Here is a 15061-nt window from a genome sequence, read left to right on the forward strand (position 1 = left end):
TCGTGCACCATATTGATCACTTGCTGCCTGCTATATAAAAACTGGATGGAGGAAAAACCCAGCCTCGTAGCCAAACAGAACGTTGTTGATCACTTGCTGCCTACTGGGCCGCTCGGGCGGCAAAATTTAGTAATTCGAAAATGGAAAAAATGACAAACTATAGTTAGTAGAGGTTGGTTAGGCCAACCGCCAACCACAGACAGCCAACTCAGGTTGCGTTTGGATGTTGAAGTGAGTTGAGTTGAATTGAGTTGAGATAATAAAATATTGTTAGAATATTATTTTTTATTATTATTATTATTTTAGGATTTGAAAAAGTTGAATTGTTTATTATATTTTGTATTGGAATTTGAAAAAATTGTAATAATGAGTTGAGATGAATTGAGAGAATTTTTGATTCCAAACGAAGCCTCAATTTGCACGGGCTCAACTAACACCTATGGTTAAATCTCTCTCTCTCTCTCTCTTCCCCGCCTGCTATATATCACACCCCAATCTCGTGCTCTTCCAGATCTATCACCACCAGTTTTCACCAGAGGGCGTCTTGATAAACGCCTTCGATCTTTATTTGTGCTATTCCCTCCATTGCTAAATCATCCTCACTTAGTTTCTTCTTTACTTACCGGCGAAAATGAGAGAGTGCATCTCAATCCACATTGGTCAGGCTGGTATTCAGGTCGGCAACGCCTGCTGGGAGCTTTACTGCCTTGAGCACGGCATCCAGGTCTTCTTCTTCCTTCTCTTTCCATTGTTGTAGTACCGATATAGAAATATCTCTAAGATGCTTTTGTTTGGTAATATCTGTGGTTCTCTCCGCTGAATTCTTTTACTTTTAGTCAGATCTGCAAGTTCCGCACCTCATTTTGGTCTTTTTCTTTTCGCTAGTCGGTTTTTATTCGTCAGATCTGTGTTTCTTCAATATCATTTCCTCACCGACTAGTTAATTTGATTCTTGATTGCAGTACCTTTTCCTTCGTTGGTGCATGTTTTTAGTTCGTTAGATCTGCCTGTTTTGGAATCGGATCTGCCTTATATACCTACGTTAAGACTGAACGTTTTTATTTTTCAAGGCTCTGTTTCGATCTGATAAAATGATCATCATAAAATTGAGGGCCGGTTTGGATACGTAACCAAATTATCTTATCTCAGTTAATTATTATTACAATTTTTTTAAATTTAATTAAAAAATATAATAAATAATTTAATATTTTTAAATTTAAAATAAAAAATATTATAATAATATTTTATTTAACTTTTAATAAAACATCTCATTTAATCTAATTGTAGAAATAAATGAGGCTGAAAGGACGTCCTATTTTAACGATCGCTCGCCAATACGTTTCATTTCTAAGCTTCTCACGTAATTTCTGTTGTTAGTTGAATATTACTGATCGCTGATTGGTTTTGCTACATCCGGCTACCTGTTTGATTGTGAAACTTGCCTTTTGTTTTAAGAATCACATGTTTCTCGTATTGGTTTGATATGAGTTGGAGCTTATTTGAATTTCTTTTTCAAAGTAATCTATGCTCAGATTATTACATTTCAAAAAGAGTAAAATGCTCCCTCATTTAATTATCTTACTCATCAGAGACGGAAATCTCTATTAGGTCGTTTTGAAAATTGTGGATACCTATGTGCATGAGAACTGGTGATTTAATTTATACCTCAATTTTTAATGGTTTTTAGAAGCCATTAAAATAGGTGGGATGAAAATTTCATGCGCCCTTTTGTAGTCCATGTTCAAGTATTTGGTTTGATTGGTAAATCGCTAACTTCTTTTTTAAATCTTGCAGCCTGATGGCCAAATGCCTGGTGACAAGACCGTTGGTGGAGGTGATGATGCCTTCAATACCTTTTTCAGCGAAACCGGTGCTGGGAAGCATGTCCCTCGAGCTGTCTTTGTTGACCTAGAGCCTACTGTCATTGATGAAGTGAGGACCGGAACTTATCGCCAGCTCTTCCACCCTGAACAGCTTATAAGTGGCAAGGAAGATGCTGCCAACAATTTTGCCCGTGGCCACTATACCAGTAAGCATGTCCCACTTACCTCTGCATTTTCTTTTTCTTTCTGTAGTGTATATCAATTGCAGAATATGAAGTCAATTTCCGGTTTCAGTTGGCAAGGAGATTGTTGATCTGTGCTTGGATCGAATCAGAAAGCTTGCTGACAACTGCACCGGTCTCCAAGGATTCCTGGTATTCAATGCCGTTGGCGGAGGCACTGGTTCTGGGCTTGGCTCCCTTCTCTTGGAGCGATTGTCTGTCGACTATGGCAAGAAATCAAAGCTGGGTTTTACAGTCTACCCTTCTCCTCAGGTGTCCACATCTGTTGTTGAGCCATACAATAGCGTGCTCTCGACCCACTCCCTCCTGGAACACACTGATGTGGCTGTACTGTTGGACAATGAGGCCATCTATGATATTTGCAGACGCTCACTTGATATTGAGCGACCCACCTACACTAACCTCAACCGCCTCGTCTCTCAGGTAAGTAGCTGCACGGTTATAATGTTAGAATTCGCATTCTGATGTATTTGATATTTGTCAATTGTTTTAACTCTAATTGTGATAAAAATGGGGGAGGTACCCTCATTTTTTTCCCACTGGCATATTCGTGTTTTTTACTCGTATAAAATGAATTTCAGGTGATCTCATCTTTGACTGCTTCTCTAAGGTTTGATGGGGCTCTGAATGTGGATGTTACTGAATTCCAAACCAACTTGGTCCCTTACCCCAGAATCCACTTCATGCTTTCTTCTTATGCACCAGTCATCTCTGCAGAGAAAGCATATCACGAACAACTCTCTGTTGCCGAAATCACCAACAGTGCTTTTGAGCCGTCATCTATGATGGCCAAATGTGACCCTCGCCATGGCAAGTATATGGCATGCTGCCTCATGTACCGTGGTGATGTTGTGCCTAAGGACGTCAATGCAGCTGTTGCTACCATCAAGACAAAGCGCACCATTCAGTTTGTTGACTGGTGCCCCACAGGATTCAAGTGCGGCATTAATTACCAACCTCCCACCGTTGTTCCAGGAGGGGACCTTGCCAAGGTGCAGAGGGCTGTTTGCATGATTTCGAACTCAACAAGTGTGGCCGAGGTGTTCTCCCGCATTGACCACAAGTTTGACCTTATGTATGCAAAGCGTGCCTTTGTGCACTGGTATGTGGGTGAGGGCATGGAAGAAGGAGAATTCTCTGAAGCTCGTGAGGATCTTGCTGCCTTGGAGAAGGATTACGAAGAGGTTGGTGCTGAGTCAGCGGAGGGGGAGGATGATGAAGGCGATGAGTACTAAGAAGAGATCTAAAATTTAGCTGTTGTGATTTAGGCCGAACGATGCAATCTTTTGGCTGGCCCGTGTGATTTAGTAGTTTTCTCTTTTTAAGGGTTGTGTAACATGTGCTACACAAAACCCTAAGTTCCATTTCTAATTCTCTAGGCAGACTATATTTGGTGCCTTTTACATTTGGTTTTTCTTGATTCCTTACTGGTGTTGAATTCTTAAAGTTGTCTTCTCTCCCACGGAAAAATCGATTTTCTTTTTTCTTAAAGTTCCACTACTTCAGCAACTTGTCATATATTTTACAATTCTTCTATATACAGTCGGTTCACGCAAGCGGCGTGGAGTCGCTGAGGCCACGTCAAATAATATATATATATATAAAAAGAAAAAAAAAAAAAAAGAAAGACAAAAGACTATGCCTGTGCGAAACCGAAATGAGAAAGAAAAAATCCAAACAAAAACACTGAAACAGAGCTTGGGGTCCTCTGGATATTTGTCTTCTTGCTCGTTTGGGTTTTCAGTTGCCAACTTGATTTGTATTTTCTGCTTCCATTCTTAAATCTTCCCTTGGTAACTTAGCTAATTTTGACAAATCTTGAGAAGAAGCTTTTCTCGCAAACTGAATATTCTTTTCGGAGCCAGCGACATAGACTTTCCATCTTCATCAACAAACAATATTCTAGGACATATGTCAATTGGAGGTTGCATTTGGTTTCTTGTTTTTTGGGATCTGGCTTCCGGCTGACTTGGTCCCAAGTTTTGAGTCTTCAAGTTTTTTACAATAGGTAGAGAAGGCACCAAAATGAAAATGAAGGAAAACCCAAAAAACCCATTACCAAAAATCCATGTACTCAGAAAACACAACCAAAAATAAACAAACATTGAAATGAAGGGAAAAAAAATAGATAATCAGAATCTTATTTTTGGTAACTCAGAAATAAATCAGTGAAGAAAAAGAGACATACTTTTTGAGCATTGGCATAGGCTTTAGCTCTGCGTTGTTGTATTGCAAGGAACCTACGAAGCAGACGGAGGATTCTAGAAGAATCAGAGCAACCTACAGTATTTTCGGCCTCCATTGGTTCTGTAGTAGAAACCTTCTTCTCAAAATCTTCCATGATCGTCTTTAGAGAGGTAAGAACTATATTGGTTCTGTATTTTCTCTTTTCATTTTGTCTTCAGACTTCTGAGAGCTAAGAACTCAAGGGCAATGAGAGAGAGAGGGAAATGGAAAGAGGGATCACTAAACGGGGCGTTTTGATTTTTTGCTACATCAGCCGGTATTTGCACCGCGCTTACACAAAGCGACTGTCTTTAGCTTTTTTCTATATTTTATTACCGCATTGGCTTCGAAAGCCTAATAACCTTCTAAAGTTCAGAGTGCCCCTCAACCCATATGTCTAAAGAGGCAAACCCGGATTCACATCACCATCAACATGCTTATGAACTAGAAAATCATAAGAAAAGAACCGAACAATAGGAAAGTAAAGCTACCATTATTAAGAAGAGAACATCATTCCCTTGCAAACATCATCCACACTACTCACAATTTGAAGAAAATTACTTATTAAAGAACATAAAAGAAAGAAGAATCCAAGTTCCTCCACATAAACATAAAAGACCAACTGAAACTCTCAAAGAAAACTAGGCTTGACATTTTAGTAGTAGGTCTGAACATCATACTTATATATATATATATATATATATATATAGAGAGAGAGAGAGAGAGAGAGAGATGCATAATCAAAGAGTCGGTTATACCTCCTCCCAAGGGATTCGGTTCAGTTCCAGCAATGGTGCATGATGATAACAGAACATAAACAATGAGCCACCAAACTAGAAATCGCCCGAATCGGAACCTCCTAGTCCCAGACTACAACGTGGTGTGAAGTTCCGCCTCAGTTGTAACCGCGGAAATACCACAACATGTTGTCCAAAGGATAACGGGACGCCAAGACCCGGCAGGCGGTCATAATCTCCCCCCACCATTGGAGGAGGAAACCCGAACGGATTAGGGTCCCTTCTCAATGGTAATAAAGCCCCTCGCCTTGGCCAAGCTTCCCTCTTCCTCTTCTTGTTGCTCTCCCAGAATGTAACAAACCTATCCTTCCATTGAATCGACCCCCGCGCTTCAATCCCTCCTCCTCCCCGTCCAAATGCCTCCTCAAATTTGCGCTTCCACAGCTCATTATTGGAAGACAAATATCGCAATTCGGAACACACACATCCCATCTTTGCCAGATCGACTCCGGGAAGAGACTCCAAAATCTTAAGCTTAAGCTCCGCATGGAGGCGCATGAAGCAAGGGGGAGGCACCAGCCCAGCCCTTTCACAGAGATCAATCAAGAGTGGCAATGCAAGCCCATCCTTCACAATCTTCCAAAACTCAAAAACCTCACTTTCTGGGTACCCATCTTCGTCGTTAGCTCTATCGGTAGAATCGCCATTTGCCAAACCTATCGCCGGCGCAAACCTATTCTCATTCAAACACACCCTGTACAACCCCGACCTGCCCCCAGCCAGAGACCCATAAATATTGATAAAGTGCCCCAAACTCTGAAACTTCAAAACAACACTTTCAGGCACCTTAGCAGCATATCCATCATCATTACCTAAGAGCTCTGGCAGAGTGTAACAAAGCGACATCGTGAACGCGTTCGAAGGCCACTCATCCGCAAGATGAAAACGGTCGATCCGAATACCGGAGATGGAATCGAATCCGACGAAACCGGACTCCAAAAGAACCGCGTGAACCGCAATCACCAAGAGTTTGTGGTCCCCGCCGTAATCGCCCAATTCCTCCCCCAGTATCCTTCTCAGAAAACACCGCTCGTAAAACTTCTTCCCCGATGATGAAACCGACCCATCAGCCACTTCCACGGTTTCAGCACTAGTAACTTCTAGGGTTTCTTCGTAGTCGGAATCCGACACCAGGGACCCGCCCTGTTCCTGAAGAATAGTTGAATCACTCATGTCGGAGTCAGCAACATCAGACCATTCTGGAAGCCCTTGTACGGACGACTCTGGAGTTGGGGTTTCTGGATTCGAGGACATTTCTCCTAGGCTCTTAGGTTCTCGAGTAATTTGAGACCCGGTGTCTCGATTAGAGAATCTAGGGGCTAGGGCTTGAGATTTTTGCACGGAATCTCGGGCGTGGGTTTCGATTGGAGAAGAGGAGAAGCCGGCGGGGTCGAAGGTGAAGTAGAGAAGGTCACCTGAGGTGATTCCGAGGGAGTGCAGGGACGCCTCGGGTGAGGAGGCCTGGAGCTCGTCCTTGCGATTGAGAGAGATATGAAGAGAAGAGGAAGAGGATGAGGAGATTGATTGAGAGAGGGTTTCTTGAAGTTGTTGGAGAGTAAAGGGAGCGGGAACTTCAATTCTGAGGGTTTGCTTGGATTCGACGGATCTAAGTCTCAGTTTCATGGTTGCACTTGCATCGGGATAAAGTCTAAATTCACGGGGTTTATTGTTGAAGCCCAAAGGGAAATTTGAGAATTCGGAAAACGATTGAACGAACCTTTCGGAAGGGATGAAGATGAGCGAGCGTTTTATGCGGTGTCAAACTGAAATAAAATCATTAAAATAGTGTTATTTGAGAAGTGCTGGAGAGCTTCCATTCTAGTGGTGCATATAATGTATACACTACGTGGATGTCTCTTATCTACTTAATTTTTTTTAAAAAAATTATATACATAAGCCTCACACTCCTGCACATCACTTAAAAGTATGTGAATTTATTCTTTTACTCTCATGTTTCATGAAATATGAAATATGAAATATGAGGATAAAAGAGTAAAATCCTATATTTTTTAAGTGGTGTGCAGAGTGTGAGGCTTACGTGTAGTATAACTCTTTTTTTTTTCTTCTTCCTTCAAACGCAATGGCTTCTCTCTCTCATCTCTCTCACCAGTGTCTCTCTCTCATCTCTACTCTCTCTCTCGTCTCGCTCTCTCTCTCATCTCCGCTCACTCTCTCTCTCTCCTCTCTGTTCATCTCGATCTCTCTCTCCTCTCCGCTCTCTCCTTCTCTCATCTCCGCTCTCTCTCTCTCCTCTCTGCTCTCTCTCTTTCGTTTCCGCTCTCTCATCCATCTTTAATTTTAAATTTAATAAATGTATGGTGTAGATTTTGACACAATGTGTGTAAAAATGACTGCTATAAATAGTAGCTTCTGCCAATAATATTTCTTGTTATTTATATATGGATCCTACTATTCTTCTCACTCAATTCTACCGTCCCACTCTATTGTTTTTATTTTTTATTTAATAATTAAAAAGAATTTTTAATAATATTATAATATTTTTAATTTTTTAAATATTTAAAAATATATATATATAAAATAAAATAAAATCCTATAATGTAGATCCTTGCCACCGCTGAGAGCGGTACTGTAACATGGTCCTTTATATATATACTAGTAAGGGCAACTTGTACTGCACGTATGCCCAGATGAAAAAAATAAGGAGAAAATAAAAATACTAAACAATAGTAAATGTGAGAAATGGAATTTAAAGAAAAATCGAATAAAACGTGAAAAACTGTAATTGCAGTATGTGTTATGAGAAAATATAAAAACATAATGCATTAAATTTTTTAAATAAATTTAAGAATATAGATTTTACCTCGCCTGTGTTCGAATAGAAAAACAGTTTACCTAATCGTTAATTTTAGGGTCCCGTGGAATTAGTCGAGATGCACGCAAACTGGTCCGAACACCCTCGGTTATAAAAAAAATATATATATTTTTGTAATTATAGAACAAATTTTTCATTGTGATCATATCCACTGGCCTTATTACAATTTGCATATGACATGTAGTAGAATTGTTGATACAAATTGATTAATGAAAACTTTTCTTTAACTAAGAATGTTACTTTCTGCATTAAAAAATGAAAGAATAAACGTATAATATGAATGCAGCAATATAGTAAATTTAAATAGAAATAAATAATTTATATTGATATAAATAGGAAATAAAATGAAGAAAGTATTTTTTTTAGTAAGAGATAGTTATGAATAAACCTGATCGCTCAATATTGAAGTAGATGTAATTATGTTGTTAGAACATAAATCTATTTGACGAAGTGTTGAAGTTTTGGCAATATTGTTGGAAGTACAAAGTGTTATCTTCGCTAAAGTGGAATGATCATTGTGAACTTTAGTTTGAGAAGAATTAATATTCAAAGATGATCCAATCTCTTATACAAATGACTTCATCATTGTTTGAATGAAAATAGAGAATATGTTGAGATTGTGTTTACGTTTGAATTTTAATATTTGGTGTTTTTTTTTAACTTAGCATATCTCTTTTTTTTTTTTTATAGGATGTCTTCCTTTTTCTTCTCTGATTGAATAGCATATCAATTTCTTATTACTGGATATTCTTCGTGTTCTTCAAAGTTTATTTATAGAAGTAGTTAGATAAAAATTAAAATAATTAGTGTTAATAATGTTTAAATCTATTTTTACTTTTAATAATATTGTCTTACCAATTGACATAAAGTTATCGAAGATTATAAATTCTTTGTTAATTTTGGAATGCAATCTAAAAAAGATTTGAAAATAAATCAAATATGTAAGTAGATGTGTATATACAAAGAGATATGATATATAACAAATATTATAAGCATTTATAGCTAAAGCAGAAAAAGAAGTCAATTAATTCCAAATAATAATTTCATATAGATCATATTAAATGAACCAAATGAAATAGCACACTTTAGAATAGAACAAATCCATTAAGACAAACTAATATGATGGGAAAATGAAATATTCATATAACAAACATATAATGTCAACAATTTATTTTAACTGCAAGTGCATTTATGTAAGTATAAAAAATTTGAATAACATTTTCTCGGATGATATAGAAGAGAACATATCAAAAATTAGAGGACAAATAAAATAACAGTGAGAATATAGGAAATTGACAGCATCCAGATTGAAGAATGATAAATGAAGAACAGAAGCAGCAAATCTGTAAATTAAAAAAAAAATTACAAACATTACATCGATATTAATAATTATAATCGATTGCATATATCGTATATTTATTAATTCAAAAATAAATATATAATGTGTTAAATTTAAACTTAGAAAGTATATTACTAAGTGTTAAATAATTTTATCATATAATTATAATATAAATCTTCATTAGTTATAACTACAAGAAACAATTTGAACAAATTATAATACATTACAAATTTTAAAAGTTCTAAAATGTTGTTATGAATTTTGGATTAGTTATTAATGTACGACTTAAAGGGAAAAAAAGGCAGAAAAGAAATAAAATTTATTTTTTTAAGATTTTATTTTGTTATAACAATTTTATGGGCACTGGGCAGTTGATATATTAAATTAGAAAAACATTTATCAAAGTACAGTGTAACAATTAGTTTGGAAATTATTTTTAACATCCGTGTATTTTTCTCATCACAAAAGACTAGAACCAAAAAAAGAAAAAAATCCAAATTTTCACAAGAAAAACCGAGTCTCTGACACAAGCCCCCATTTTTTTATTCAAACTCTCTCTCGCCTATCCTTCCAGAGTCTTCCTCCCTGTTCTTTCTCTTTTTTTATTTTCTCTCCTTTGTGTCCTAGCCTCACCATCAGACTACTTCTGCCATGATTTGGTCTAACTGCGTTGCCTCCTCGTACTCTTCCGGGTCCTCTTTATTTTCTTCTTCTTCGCGTACTCGAACCCCAAAAAGGTACCTTTTTTCTTCTCTCTCTGTCAATGTGCACGGATCCGACTGTGGGAATGGAATCGAGTCTTGAACTGTTTCTGGTTGCAAAATTGTCCCATGGTTGGATTTGTTAAGATGCTTTTGATGGGTTTTATGTTTGTTTTTGTGGAGGACGACGACGATTATGGATAAATGAAGAAGAGAGGGTTGCAGCAAATGAAGAAAGAAACCGAGGGAAGGTTGTCGGTTGAGAGAGAGAGAGAGAGAGGAGAGAAATGATAAGAGAGATTTTTACTAGTTTAAAAGCAAAAGAAAATGGCAAAAACGTAATAACGTATACAAAGCTGGGGTAAAATAGAAAAAAAAAGTGTTAAATGAAAATATTGTTCCTCACATATTCGCACTTTATATAAAGTTTTTTCAATAAGACTTATCTATTTTATTATTTATTTATTTATTTATTTGTTTTATTTAATGATTAAAAAAAGTAATTTTTATTGAGTTTGTAATTTGTATTTATTTTTAAATATTAAAAGGATTTTAAAAAATATTTAAAAAAGAAATTAGCCTTCTCGGTAAGTGGAAAGTGGGATTAGCAGTACTTTTTATTTTTATTTTTATTTATTTTTACTTACAAGCATACCTTTGACCAAATGTGCACAAGCTCTTAACCCTCGAGGCAAGGTTTCAAAACAAAATAATTAGCGATTTAATTAGGAAAAGATTTGGTAGCCACACCAACAAAGAACAAGCGAAAGGTAGGAATGATACATAAATACAATTATATTTATAATATACCTAGTTTTTTAAATAGGGATGGTACTCATCATCTCACGTCATACATAATAAAAAAAAATTTATTTTTTATTTTATTTTATTTTTATTAAACTAATTGAGTTGTTTTACTTATTATCTATACATCACATACTTATTATAAAAAAAAATTAAAAGAAATGTGATTTATCATTTATGATATTTGGGATGTTAAGTAGAATTATTCTTTTTTAAATAAGGACTATATTATAAAATATTGCGTCAATAAATATTATAACAAAAATATAATTATAAAATGAAAATATTATAAATATCGTGTCAATAAATATTAGATAATTCAAAAGTTTTAAACACCTCATATTCAATTTTTCTTTCTTATCTAATTTGTTAACGTTAGTAATAAAATATTTGACCATAATCAAATTATAAATAAAATAAAGAATTAATAATTTCTTCGAGTGCGGTACTTATAAATAGAAATATATTCTAGGTGTGAGTTTGTGTAGTCTCAAAATTAGTTGACTTTTTTCTTCCTAATAAAAAATATATATATATATATATTTTAAGATCGATCTATGTTTAATTGGATAGTTATCATATTTAGTGAATTTCTACTTTCTGATGGATATGTACATATACAATAACATGGCTATATTTTCCATTTGTAACAGTTGCTAATTAGTACTAAATATATTTGCAAACTTATTTACTGACATATCAAACAACTTGCCATTATCATCTTACTTGAAATAGTATTAGTGTTTTTATATTTTATTTTATGAATATAATTTGTGTGACACAATCGGTGATCTGTTAGCTTCTATATATTTGAACTTGGAAGAAATAGCATTCTTTTTAGCTGTAAGCAAAGAAAGAAGTAAAGATGAGGAGCTTGTAACTTGTCAGTCCAGGATAAGTTGATTGATTTTCTCTTCCTCAAGATTTGTTCGAGGTATGTATGCTTTCTTCATGTTCAGTCCTTTCATGGAACCAGCCTGTTCACTTGAAGAATTCATGAAGCCCGGCCCTAGGTGTTTGCTCAAGTATCAATCATTTCTCTGACAATTTCTTCCATGATAGAATCTCCTATCTTCATGCCTATCTCCCTCTTCAGTTGATGAAAATCACACCATTCTTCTAATGTTGCGGAGAAATCAAATTTCATCTGGTGGGTTTTGTTTGTAAAGCCTCCAGCTTGTTTCCCCCATGAGCAGATATGCTCACAGATCATTATCTCCATATCTTCTGTGTCTGCTATTCCTTGAGTATGCTCCTTTTTTTCATTCCTTCCATGGGTTTCCAAGGCTTCCTTCTCAGAATCAAATAGAAGCTGCTTCCTTTGCTGCAAGAGCCTTTTGCATCGTAGGCACTGAGAAGACTCGGAAGAAACCTTCAAAGTTACCCCCTTCGGTTTGGCGAAACTGACATGGCTCCTCTTCTCAATCGATGAGTTTTTCAATAATTGTAATTGAGAAACGGAGACAATGGAGTCTCCTGCGTCTCTTATGCTCTCAACGGATGTGTAACTTGATAGGGCTTTCTTGGTTTTGAAGTCACCCTCTGTTTGTTGCACAAAAGAATGAAATATGCATGTTAATAATTGGAAACCAGGAGATGCATGGTATGTTCTGTTTTCCTTGTTTTTCTAATAAATAAAAAAATACAGTGTTTATGAAACCGATGAACCTTCTTTCAGTAGTGATGCAGTTCTGAGCTGCATGCTCTCTTCCATGCTTATCCACTGAAGTATTGTATCTGCAGTAGCCTGTTGATTAGTGAGCCTAAATCGATGAAACTACAACCAAATAATGCTGGAATAAAGAAATTGAAATCTGAAACGCGTCCTTGCAAGTTGCAACCATGGTTTATAATTCTAAGGCTTCGTACCTCCACTCTGTTTGACTTCCCAAATTCGTAGGCCATTGCAGGGCTTGCTTGAGCAAGGCCTTGATTTCTTTTAGAACGTAAACAATTTTCTTCAATGTTGCTATAATCAGCCGAAAGACATGCGTTTAAACATTTTGTTGAGAATATGACCCTTTTTTCTGCGATTAGATGGGTCTTTCTGAGAGTGGGAGAAACGATTTCATTTGAAAGCTCCTGGCTATTGTTAGTGGGAATGAACTTGTACATTGCAGAAGCCAAAATCCTTGTAGCATAAGAGATCCCTTTTCTTCCCTTGTTGACGTCACAACCATGTGATCTCATTGGGGATCTCCGGGTCTTCACAAACCAGCTTCGTTCAGAAAGGTAAGTGTGTAGGCTGAAAGGCTCTTGTTGGTCTTGGAGATGTTCTCTGAGCTTTTTTGCAGGTGCTGGTTTGGATGCATAGGAAGCCATTAAACCTGCAAACTTGGAAGGGTGGGAGTGGAAGAGAATAAAGGTGCAAGTTTTAAGAAGTTGAGTAAAGATGAGAGGTGTGACATGACAATGAAGAAGAGATCTAGAGATCAGGATGTTTATTGAACAAAAGAATCTGATATAGTGGAAGAAACAAAGAAAGATGATGGGGGAGGCAAGAGCGGGGGGAAAAGGCCCACACTACACTAGTGTCAGCATTCCTGCAAATTGATTGTGGATACCCAAAAGTTAAAACTAGACAATCTTGTAATTGATTATTGGCACCAACACGTTAGAACTGTAGAATCTAATGATTGCTGTGTAACCTCTCTCTCTCTCTCTTTCTCTCTCTCATATGACAAATGATGAGATCTCTGCAATATTATTTCCTGCAATATATTGTTCTCCCACAAGTTGTCGTGTATTGAATATGAGCAGAGAAGAATTGAATGTATCTGATGTTCACAATCGTTATTGAAATCTACTACTACCCTTAATAAGTTCGTGTATCAATCATTTATACACAACAATTTTCGTAGAAGAAATATATATAGCACTCGAGTCTATAAGACCCCAAATCACTTTTCCATGTCCCTCTTTCTTGGACATTAGATTCTTGGACTGATATATTCTAATAGGACATATCATGTTGGAGGGGTCCCACCATGCAACAGTCTGGGAAACAATGAGAGAAAGACCTCAGTCCTCGTGTTTCTCGGTGTCATGACTTGTAAAGGAAAGAGCACTTTGCCTTGAAGGCAAGCAAAGTGTCTCATAATATGTAGGTCCATCGGATCCCAAATGGTGTCATTATTCTCCATAAATCTTATGTATTAACACCCTCCCAGGAATTGGATATAGACTTCTCGGAGCATCAAACACCTTCTGGATATGAAGGAAAAAGCCAAGCCTTATTTCGGAATCGCCAAAAGTTAGTAACTTTGATTAGATTTCATTGTTATCTTAACCCCTTTTGATTAGATTTCATTCTATTTACAAGTAAGTATATAAGTGTTAGAGAATTTGCATTTTCATAACTATCAGATCAAAACATTTTTATTATGACCAAGATATTTACTTTATTTCATCTCTAAATAATTTTTCTAAAAATAGAAATTGATATTTACTTACTACGTTCATATCCGTCGACCTATGGGAGGGGTGGGCCAACTACATCACCCTTTTCAAGCCCGTTGGAAGCATGCGGTTCTTCTCCAGGCTGGTGAAGCAACTGGTGCGTGGGCCTTCCTTCTCTCACAGTTCTTATCTTTTTAGAACTTTTTACATTGGGCCCTCTTTTCTTATCCGTTACGCTACCTTTGTTCTTTATTAATGGCACTCAAGCCCTGAGCTCTTTGTCCATGAAAAGAATTCATGCCAAACAGATATTTTTGCATAAGATTGATTTCCAGGAAGTTACCAAAGACATATTTTATAGAGAATAAGCAGAAAATGAATGACTAAAAACGAATGGTCTTCTTCTAGAAACTGAATGGTCATTTTATTCCTTGTAATCTTTAGGCTAATTGCATCTCATACCACAAAAGATATAAGAATTTTAGGGAAGACACGCAAGTGCTGATGTCAACTCACCAAAAATAATAATGGAATATGTCAACTCACAAAAAATATGTTATGCACAATGGAATATGCCATTAATGGAAGCCAATGGTGAAATATTTATATGTAGAATTTATGTTATGATATTAAACGAAATTACAACTTGTCTAAAAAATTTATACTGATGAAAAAATATAGATTTTATTATTTATATTTATGTTTTAACGTTAATTTATCACTCACGATGTCAACATTTTTCGTCAATAAATATGATAAATTTCGAGCCTTAAGTTGTTTCTATGGAAATTATTATAAGTTGTTTGCAACGTTCCCTTCAAATTTTAAGTGTTGGTATTTGTCATCTTCAAACTACTAAAGAATTACAATATGCATCTCCTAAGACTTGAAATGTTT

The 15061-nt window shown here is 36.2% G+C and overlaps 3 protein-coding genes across 3 annotated transcripts; 1 reads left to right on the forward strand and 2 right to left on the reverse strand.

The window, feature by feature from the left end:
- Positions 1–410: 410 nt before the first annotated feature.
- Positions 411–3556, forward strand: LOC109001915 (tubulin alpha chain). The gene is made up of 4 exons (XM_018979418.2): positions 411–724; positions 1795–2029; positions 2118–2488; positions 2647–3556. The coding sequence occupies exons 1-4, from the start codon at positions 632–634 to the stop codon at positions 3298–3300; spliced, it is 1353 nt and encodes a 450-aa protein (XP_018834963.1). The 5' UTR covers positions 411–631; the 3' UTR covers positions 3301–3556.
- A 1234-nt stretch (positions 3557–4790) lies between these two features.
- LOC109001914 (F-box protein SKIP22-like) lies at positions 4791–6890 on the reverse strand. Its single transcript, XM_018979417.2, has one exon. It carries the CDS (start codon positions 6709–6711, stop codon positions 5125–5127), a length of 1587 nt encoding a protein of 528 aa, XP_018834962.2. The 5' UTR covers positions 6712–6890; the 3' UTR covers positions 4791–5124.
- Positions 6891–11550: 4660 nt separating this feature from the next.
- LOC109020037 lies at positions 11551–13423 on the reverse strand. The gene is made up of 3 exons (XM_019002428.2): positions 12635–13423; positions 12434–12512; positions 11551–12307 (listed from the first exon to the last, which is right to left on the reverse strand). Exons 1-3 carry the CDS (start codon positions 13085–13087, stop codon positions 11787–11789), a joined length of 1053 nt encoding a protein of 350 aa, XP_018857973.2. The 5' UTR covers positions 13088–13423; the 3' UTR covers positions 11551–11786.
- Between the last annotated feature and the right edge of the window lie 1638 nt (positions 13424–15061).

This window comes from Juglans regia, chromosome 16, assembly GCF_001411555.2.
Source record: "Juglans regia cultivar Chandler chromosome 16, Walnut 2.0, whole genome shotgun sequence".
NCBI classification, from domain to species: domain Eukaryota; kingdom Viridiplantae; phylum Streptophyta; class Magnoliopsida; order Fagales; family Juglandaceae; genus Juglans; species Juglans regia.